General features: G+C 36.9%; 1 protein-coding gene across 1 annotated transcript; it reads right to left on the minus strand.

Moving 5' to 3' along the window:
- Window positions 1-429: 429 nt before the first annotated feature.
- On the minus strand, window positions 430-9,982 carry LOC149287294 (neurotrophin-3). Its single transcript, XM_089492960.1, has 2 exons — window positions 9,965-9,982; window positions 430-1,230 (listed from the first exon to the last, which is right to left on the minus strand). Exons 1-2 carry the CDS (start codon window positions 9,980-9,982, stop codon window positions 430-432), a joined length of 819 nt encoding a protein of 272 aa, XP_089349086.1.
- Window positions 9,983-10,739: the final 757 nt, after the last annotated feature.

A 10,739-nucleotide genomic window follows, 5' to 3' on the forward strand; every position in this document is an offset into this window, starting at 1 on the left:
ATAAAAGTTTTTTTTGGGGGGGGGTAATATTTTATAGGAACCAAATAATGTTTTGTCTAAGCGGAACAGCACCTTTAATTAAAAACAGTCGCGGGGATGAAAATACTGAACAAGAAATACTGACACACACACACAAAAAAAAAAACCTGGTTTCAAAGTGAGGAATAAAAAATTATAATAAAAAAAAAAAACTGGCAGCAGAATCTGAAAATTTGAAACATTTTCTTTTTTTTTTGGATTTTGAAATGCCCAAGAGAAGGCACAGACCTTTTCTCACCTTTATTGCCATGGAGGTTAAAGCTTATATATACGTTTGCTGAAATTAAATAAATAAGAACATCTTATAATATATAAAACAATATAAACATTTATATGCTACATGCATATCATATAATTTAAAGTAATAATTTATATGTTGAAAAGATGCGGTTAGGATCGGCCTATTTTTCTCGATAACGCGCATACGCAGGAGGTGTCTATTCTTATCCATCTCCAGCCGACCAACTTATTGTTTTCTGAAGTCAATGCTCTTACGTAAGTCTGGGATGTCTTGCATTGGGAATTCCAATGTTTATCGTCGATGCCTCGGCACCCGTTTTTTACAGGCCTTGCTTCCTTGCACCGCGTTTCGTAAAAATATTGTTTCACGGGAGAGTTCCCTGTTTTGATTTCCCCCAAGACAGTTACTTGATGTCCCCGAATGTCAACCGCGTTCGATTTGTCTGTGACCCATAAACTTTCGCTATCACACACAGAATACTCTCCTCTGTGGCTTTTGTGATCCGCAAACCTCTTTCGTCTTGACGTTCTGTTTACTACTGCCGAATGCCCAACATAATCATCCATGAGGTACAAGGGTGGAGGTCCGAGAGGAAGACTATCGCTCAAAAGCACGCGTGGTGAGTTGTAACGTCTCTGCCTTTGCTGTTTTAATAGTTCTGCTTCTAATGAGATGACTGGTTGGAACTCTTGTTTCACATTGTCCACCACGTCCATGTCCAGAAGGATTTCTGCTTTGGGCATGGTACTTTGTTGATTTTCCTTTGTAGCCTCCACCTTGCTGGGACTTTTATTTTTCAATAGGTCGGCTTGCATAAGTTTAATAAAGAGAGAATTCATTGAGTTTTCCGGAAGGTTCCTTTTATCCATGTTGGTAGCGTGAATGCCACAAAGATAAGGAAGAAACATCACACAAAACAGGATGGACATCACCCTATTCACCTGTAATATCTAGAAAGAAGAAGAAGAAAAAAAAAACATTAGGGTCATAATATACATATTCCTCAATGGCCAAAAAACTCCAAAGCAGCCTTTCACTTTCATGTCTTCATGGTGATTTGTAGTGTATATTATCTATAAAATTTGGAACGTTAACTCCCTATATATAAATAACAAAACTAATGGCCAAGAGACAGTTAGATTGACTATTCTGATAACAGGTATGAATAAGATATATTTTTTTCGAACACTGACACAAAATTATACAACATGTTTAAAGATACATCATTTTTTTTTTAAATTCATCAAAAGGAACTGTGCTAAAAGGCACCGAAATGGTGTAAGGAGTCTGTATGTGTTGCCTAAAACCTTGCAAATTTAGAAGTCAAGGTCTATGAGGAATCATAAGCTAAACACACAGCATTGTCTCATAGATGGCATCTTCGAGGCAGAGCAGCTCACAGAGCGATCATCAAATTATGGAATGTCTATTGTGCCTTTTTGTACCACTAATTTTTACATCAAGGATTTTCAACCTTCCATCCTACTATGGTTAGGGTGAGAGGTCTACCAGTAGCTTATTTGCATAATTCCTGTACAGAATTCCTACCCTTTTTGTAGTTTTGATAGCTTCTAGACTTCAGGACAAACTGACACCCTGTAATTTCATTTTCAGAACCTCATTTTAGCATGCTGCTGTTATGCTAAATAAAAAAATACTTTTTTTTTTATAGATTTTTTATGGATGTGTATATTTTGTTGTACATTAATGCAATTGACTCATTTTATAATGAATTGCTAATTACGCAATATATCTAAAAAGCGAGGATACCATGACTTCATACCATCAAATACCCCAAACCATGGTGTAAGTTGATACAGCATGCAGACCTTCACAAAGCCAAGTCCTTAAATTACTGGACTTTTGGGGACTCAGGAGAAATATCACTTATGGCATTGATGATTACATTGATGAAGTCTCCGGCCCCACCGGAAAAAATAAAACTGCTTAGGCCTCCAGCGGCCCAGACAGGTGAGAGTTTTCAATGTAACCGTTAAGTCACCTTTGTGATCAGAATAGGTGGGTTGTTATTCTGATTTCATGAGTGTTGGTCTCATTAGAATGCTGGAATCAGTGATCAGCATCGTCCAAACCTCAAAATTCTTTAATCAATATTATAATAAGAAAAGAGTCCTCATTAAGTGAGCTAGGCTCTGGCTGTAGACCCTATGCACGGTGGACCAAATACCATTTTATTGAGTATTCAGCTACATGTTTTTATGTGGTCTAAATGACAAGATAGAATCTAGATTGCTCATAGTAAAAGTTTCTCATATTGTGTAAAGGAGGGAAGTCGATTTCTGCCCTTCTTCCCTGCCATTGGTTATCTGGAATACATTGTATCATAATGGAGATACAGAGCTTACGACATTTGGCAAGTTCCTTAAAGCCTTGTACAGCTACCAGAGGAACTCTGTAAACTTGATGGGATCTGGACAGGTTCGATTGCTGATATTAAGAAGTTGCTTAGACTGCCTAGACTTTTTTTAGCGGAGATCCCATTTTATTGCATATGTCATTATAGCTTGACGTGGCCTATGAAAAGCTGGCTTGCATTTTATCCTCCCCAACATATCATCATGAGGCTTTCCATTACACACAATCCTATCTACCAACTAGACTTCTTAATCTAACACACCTTCCTCGATCTACCATCACATAATACTGAATATGTATTTCTTCATTCTCTTGTCTAAACGTCCAACTGAGAAGGTGATAGGTAAATGGAACAGCCTCCATTCAGTAGAGGTTGAGGTTAATATTGTTAAGGAATATAAAAATGCATGGAACAGAATCCAAGACGCGGCCGATGACTGATTAAGGTCTGAGTCTCTACATCAGGAAAAACGGGCAGACTAAATGGGCAGGTTCTTATCTGCCGTCGAATTCTATGTTTCTAACCTCGGTTGTGCCGCCGGGTTTGGCTCACCAGCAGAATAATTACTCACAATTATGATATAATATTTTTTTGCGGGTTTTTATCCATTATCACTGACAGCTTATTGTGAATGCAAACGATCGCTGTAATGAATGCCTTGACCTGTTTCATTTATAACGCTTGGAACTCTTTCAATTTTTTTAATGGTTATTTATGGGAGACACGACACAAATCAATGTAGTTGAGTCATAGAGGTTAGTTCAAAAAGGGAAAAATCTTATCTTACTGGTTGCTGCAGAAAAACCATTTTCCCACAATATCGAAAACAACACAATTTAACCCCTTAAGGACAATGGGGAATCCCTAAACCCATTGAAAACAATGTATTTTGAGCCCATACATGTACGGGCTTTGTCATTAAGGGGTTAATAATATTTCTACAGAAACCCAAACGCGTCATTCTAACCATAATGTAAATACTAATGTGCCATAAACATGTTTCTATATGTTCCTATATTTTATAGCCTGTCTACATCACAATGCCAACGGTAAAGATGCCGTTCTGCCTTCTCTGCTAAATCTTTTTTAAGGACGATGTTAAAATCACGATTCCTAGAATGCCCAAACCCTTTCCAGAAACAATTCTTTAATCACGCCAAATCCTGCACCATTCAGAACTATTCATGGGATGCCTAATTGTTAAGTAACACAAAATCAGGTACTGATTGCTTGTTGCCATAGAAACAGAAGAGGCTTCTTTAAAACTGATTCTTCTGATTAAACCTCCAAAGGAATAACAAAATTATAGATCTGCTAAGGTTTATTTGCCTAAGGTGCCCTTTATCCAGGGCGGAACGGAGGGTTCAAAAAACGCAGTTTTTCTGCCAAAAAATAACCTTTGAAGAATTTGCCTTTAATTATATTTATAGAGTTAAATAACTAATTATTCTGTGCTTTTAGAAGCAGCTAAATTCCCCTTACTTTTTTAACTTCTTCTATTCTACATAAAGATTGTTTTTTTTTAATTTTTAATCTTTATATGGTATCCTATCACTTTCATTTAATTTCCCTGGTCTATGTCACAGCTCCTTTCACCTTTTTTTTTTGTTCCGTCCCGCAAACTGAAATAATATTGGCAGAGTTTGTACTTGGAAGCTAGATTGTGGATGCTTAAGTGATGTCATTATAAAGTGATTGTACTCTCAGGAAGTGATTAGCGTTCAAGTGTATACAGAAATAACTGAAATCTCGAGGTTTGGAAAACGCTACAAACTTCAACCTAACGACTTTTTCAACTGTGATGTCACTTTTTCAATGTAATAATAATTTTTGAAAGCGTATCTCGCATTCACAATCCAAAAATTATGGTTTGGAACACAATCCATAAGAGTTCAGTAGAAAAGGTCAGATGAGATTTAAACAATGGGTGAAAATTCTTTTAGCTGAACACAATTTGATTAAAATATTTTTTTGGCACGGTGAGTCACAAGCGCAAACCAGGCAGAAATAAGGAGTTAAAAATACCAAACGTGTTATGATGTCACAACACCACTCACTTAATTGGTATGTTCCTACGTGTTGCTTATTAGATGTGTAATATGTGTCAAAATTAAATGGGTTACATGCTTAATAAATTCACCTTCTTCTAAAACCCCAAATAACTGAGCAAAACGTTTTTACAGAATTCTTTACCAGATATAAGGTTGATGGCGGGAAATACATAAATAATAAATACAGAAATAAAGCAAAATAAGCCAATGATTTACCCTTTTTTAATTCTTTTTTTAGAGAGCTATTTTAAATCTAGAGTCTAGAATGTAGGAACTTTGCCAACAATGTTCTTGTTTGGGAAAAGTTTTATTCCCATGCAATGTTAGCAAGTGGATTAAATCCATCTAAATTGAGCCTGTCACCTGAAAAAAAAACTGCATGAATTCATAAAAAAAAACTGGAAAAAAAAGAATGCTTTAGCCATTACCAGCTCCAGTTCCCCAAAGGCATATCCTTGTGACTACCCAGGATATACTTTAATGATCACAGGTAGGATTTCTCAAAAGAGGAGTGACTGATGCCGACCAGATACTGGAGGGTCTTATGAATCAGGGTTGAAGACAGATATTGTTACAGAGATAAGTAAACTAACCACGATCTGCCAAGTTGGACATTTCAATCGTCCTTCTAAATTGAGTTGCCATCGCGTTCATTTCAGCTGCTGTTCAGTTGAACTTGACTGCTGTCGACTCGGCCATTAAATTGGTCACGATAGCCAGAGGTCAAGAATCAAGTCCATCAACAGTCAGTTCTGCCTTTGAGTCCTGTTAGGTTGACTCAAATCAGCTTTTCGAGTCACAAACCTTTTTAAAGGTGCCAACCCAACTCAAGTGGACATTTTATTATGTACTATGCTTTTGATAGCAGGGTCACCAAAACCAAAAGGGGTCCATTAACTGTGGATTCTAATTACAAATGATATCAATAGGGGTATATTATTGTAAATGCCACATTGCAATATACTTTTTCAAACAAGCCTCCCTGGATGAATCAACTACCTTTTATCCTACTCAAAGTGACTCTCTAAGGGTTAGTCAAGTTAATTTTATTGATTAGATGAGTTGCTAAATTTCACTGAACTCAATCGACCTCGTATCTATATAGTCTTACCATTTTTAAATGATTTTGTATTTTCAAAATATAATTTTAGTTAAAATTTTACTTACAAGCTGACCTGGAAGTATCTGGGACATACTCCGGCCTAGGCTGATTGAGCTTTGGAGTGGCAAGTCTAGGGGCAGCACCTCCTCTTATAACGGGGAGCCTTATTGCCCTTTTGACTAATCAGGTTTCTTGTATTGCCACTGCTGAATAGGCTAGTTAAAAGATTGATCTCCCCAACTGGCCCACTAATTTAATTGAGGGCTGTGTTTAGACGACATACCCTCCATAGCACACTTCCACCATGCATTCTTAAATGCTCAGCAGTAAAGATGGCAGAAAGGAGGGTCCGTTGGTTGCATTGCCCTGGCTTAGCCCTCAAGGAGTACAAAAGGTAAATACTGCCTTGATCCGGGGCATTAACCCGATGTTGGTAAAATGCGTCTTCCCTTGAAGATCTCAGTTTTTTTGTAAATATTTAAATTCCGTGCTCTTGATTCGCTTCAAAGCGATCACGTGCACGGAATTGAGGGGGAGTGGCTGCTACGGATCGCTGGGGACACCCAGCGGTGAGTAGCAGCCCCCCCCTTGCGATCCCAGCGTTCATAGCGACGCTGGATCGCGCATCATCGATGATGTACCTGGTACGTCCCAGTCTGCCGGTGACCTTTGACCAGGAAGTACCAGGTACGTCCCGGTCTTGAAGGGGTTAAAGATCATGAGATAAAAAAATTAAAAAGAAACATTAAAAGGTAAACAAAAGGCCTGGCGCATAATGGCTTTTGAAACCATGCACTAGAATTGTTCCTTATATATAATATATTCATTATAATCTAATATTTTTTTTATAAAAGAACAACTTTGGACAGTTTGGACATTTTTAATAACAGCCAGCTGCATATTTTATTCAATTTTTCTATATGATAAACACCCATTATTTTGCAGATTTTCTTTAAATCTAACAGCAGAACAATCTCCAAAATATGAAAATGATTTAGCAGAATGAGACAATAAATTGTATCCTACATGTGTGATTGTAAGATTCCAAACATCCTTAAAGATCCCTGGAGTGCTGAAACTTGGCTAACATCTTCCATTAGAAAAAGTCAAATTGAAGTGAAAGAGTAAATTTTTGCCCTGAAAGTTCTCAGTTCATATCACATGGTAGGACAATAGATCACACATTACGGCAAATGGCAATTTAAATTGGATGGTTTTATAGCCCCGTAAAAAAAAAAATAACCATACTTTATAGATCAGTGAGGTTATTTCTCTGAAAAATTTACTGGATTGCATAAAACAATCAGAAAAAAAGAACTGGTGAAAGGGTCTGCCAGCTGCAACAATATTGATATAAATTTCTATAGGTGTCAGATTTTTTAAGTCAACATTGATAAATATAAAAATTGTTGATTGGTGTTTTCAATCAAATGGATACTTTACCTAGTGGAAACATTGAGCAAACTAGTAACATAGTAACATAGTAACATAGTTCATAAGGTTGAAAAAAGACCAAAGTCCATCAAGTTCAACCTATATACATATTGTGTCCCTACTGTGTTAGCATTTTTTAGTTTTTATCGTCCTATCAAGTAATAACTGCATCTGAAAGTAGTTAAGGGCGCACAATCGCTATTTCATTTTCTGGTATTTATGAGGACTAATTACTAAATTGTAAGATAGTGTAACATTTTATGTGCAAACTCACTATAAGGCCTATAAGGCCATACATTAACATACACACACTCTCCCCTCCACCACTCTTCATGGTTCACCATTGACACCCTAACACGCATGCTGATAAAATTGTAACGCACACAATCATGCTAAGACCATACACTTACATATACCAGGTCATCTGTTGACACACACTTATGCTAACACCATATACTCACATATGCTAACACCATACACTAACAGATGCATGCTGAAACACCGTACAGTAACACACACTCACTCTAACACCATACACTTACACATACACACACTTACTCACTCTAAAACCACACATGCATAAACACAGTCTCTCCAACCATCTTACCTTGCATTCTATATGTGAGCTGCCACAGTCCTAATACACAACAACACAGTAACAGGACATCACTGGACACCTCAGTTACCAGGTGCCTGGGTGACAAATACCCGCAGTACCAGTACCATTAAATTGCCAAAGATGCCTGCTCCTCGGGGATAAATAGCCCCGTAAATTAAAACTAAATAGCTATAAAAAAAATTGTGAAAAATATGAAAAAAAAACCCAGAAGAAATAATTTGGACCAATGAACGAGTGCCAAAAATGATGATGGTAATAGTTACCCTTTAAGGCCATCAAAGCTTTTCCTTGACCAGCAGATTTCAAACTATCTTTACTATCTAGTATTATACTAACTGTGATGTGGGTTATATACTTTCTCCCATGGATTATATTAGAAATTTGTATTTATAAAAAAAAAAAAAGAATAAATGTTTTCCAGATATTATCCTCCAGCTCACACTCTGGCACATCTAGACATACATACATGAACAAGCATAGCGAAAGATGCGTTATTCATTTATAGCTACAATTAAAATGTCATCACCTAAAGGTCCAATGTCAGGAGGTAGGCTCCGAGCCAACAGTGTATACTCTAGCTTGTGTTTTGTACGTGTAGGGGAAATTCGGGATACATTTACCACCCAAAGTGACGAAAATGTATCCAATATTTTACTTCGGGACAGGGAAGAGCACAAGGATTTGTTTGTAATAAAATCATTAAAAAAAAATGCTATGAATTCGTACCAGTATCACTGTGTATTATAGATATTTAAAAATTAATTCCAAAATCCCATTGTATTTGTTAGGGATTTTTGTATTTAACAGTCTATAAATGTTTCTGGCCTCACCAAATATTCTTCTTTTCCCATGAGAATAAGGCCTGTCTTCAGTTTGTCTTCAAAAACGTGGGTTTATTCTTTATTCCAGACCCTGAATTTCCTCCAGGAATAACCTGCAAATGTACAATATACTCCTAGTAATTTATTTCGAATTTTTTTGGCTAGCCGTGCAAAAAAAAAAAAAAAAAGATTTGTTTATTTAATTTTTATTCAAGATTTTCCACTGAGCTTTGGTGGGGTGGAATAATCATTTGAACTTTCTCCTTAAATCTAAATAAAGCCTGCTTTCAACATATGGCATGTAGATACCACCCAGCTCAAAATAATGGTTTTCTAGTAAAATATTCATGAATATTCTTAATTTTAGTACTGCTCGTTTCAAGAAAACTGAAGGAGCTTAGTTGTGTTCGTTAAGGTGTGTAGATGTGGCACAAAAAGTATGTTATGGTTTGCTTTACATTATTTAAATAACTATTGGGGCCCTCACCGAAAAGTTTTGTTATTGCCAAATGTCTATTTTTCACAAGGAAATGTTCCAATTTTGCTTCTTGAACGGATGGGTAGCTAAATAAGGTGACCAGATATACATGATTTCCGAGGACAGTCCTCAGATTGAGACTTCTATTTCTCTTTCTATTAGACTCCCTAAACCTTGCCAAGTCTCAAAGTAATTGTTTTTATTTATATGTAACTTTTATTTTGTAAAATGTTTTATTTAATAATTTATTTTCACGAACAGTATTCCTAAAAATAAAACCAGCGATATTAAATTAGATTAAAAAAATATTTCTGCAGGCACTTTTTTTTTTAAATTTTGATTACACTACATTTATTTCTTATCCACTCAAAAAAATGTTAAAAAGTAGCAAAAATATCTTCAAAAATATCAATTTCTATGACTGAGTTTCCACGGCACTTGGTGTTACAAGCATTGTAATGTTTATATCTTGTGACCACCATAGGTGGGAACTTCCCAATGTATGCTACCTGGAGCTCTCTGGTTTTTTTTGGAGTATGGCTTACATATATGGTGGTCTATTTGTGTGGGGTAGGGATAGCCACTCCCAGGGGTGCGGCTAGCCCAGACAGTTTTAAATGGGTGTGGAGAAAGAGGAGACTGACCTGGAGACCTGGAGAAGCCAGGCTTCATTTGAAGGCTCCAGGTCAAGCCCCAAGAGTTCCTAGGTATGGTGGATGCTTATCGGAATACATACAAATTTTATTGCCCCGATCAGCTCAGACACTTTATAAAAGGTGGCCACATGTATGCATTCTCAAGCAGCAGTAAAGGTAACCATGCAGGCACCCGCCATACAACAAGATATTTTGCGGATTTAAATATCAATAATAGAAACAAACTTTGAATGCACAATTGCTTCCCAGTTTGACGGACTAGTTCCCAGCAGGTCTGTCGCTTTTCCCATATCCTGCATTATCAAATGTTGATGGTATTTACAGATTAAATAAGTTCTCTCTCTCTGTATCCCTCTCTCCTTTTTTTCCCCTCTCACTCTCTATACTATCTCTATAGAAATTGCTATATATCTACTGTCAGCTGCCCTAACATCCTGTTTTCAGCCTGTTGTTAAGTTGCTGATTGTTGTTGATTGGTTCTGGCAGCCTTTGTAAGGGTAAGTAGAGGGGAGAGAACGTCAGAGCAGGAATCGATTAGATAATTGCCACAACACATGTACAGCACTTTCAAAGCAGTGTCATTCAATCCTATATGAAACTTATTACCTAATGCAATATTCAAGTTGACTCCGGAAATTATCTAAATTTATGTCAAGTGGTCCGTTGGAGGTGCACTCAGATGTTGTCTGTTCAGTCATCACCACTAACAAGAAGCTGGGCAGGAGATCTTCTATCCCTTAATGTGGTGGTAGTAGAAAACGCTCATAGTTACATCAGAGTAGTAGAGGTGATCCATTTAAGATCCCCTACGTCTAGCTACATTAAAACCAAGTGAGTGATTGTCGAAAACCTGGTGACCGTTTCTTTCTGATATACAGCCTGCTTTCTCAAAATTCCTATAGCATTCCAAGATGTCCAGTT

The sequence above is a fragment of the Sceloporus occidentalis genome, unplaced genomic scaffold, assembly GCF_023333645.1.
Source record: "Sceloporus occidentalis isolate IW3139 unplaced genomic scaffold, rSceOcc1.0.p SCAF_62, whole genome shotgun sequence".
NCBI classification, from domain to species: Eukaryota; Metazoa; Chordata; class Lepidosauria; order Squamata; family Phrynosomatidae; genus Sceloporus; species Sceloporus occidentalis.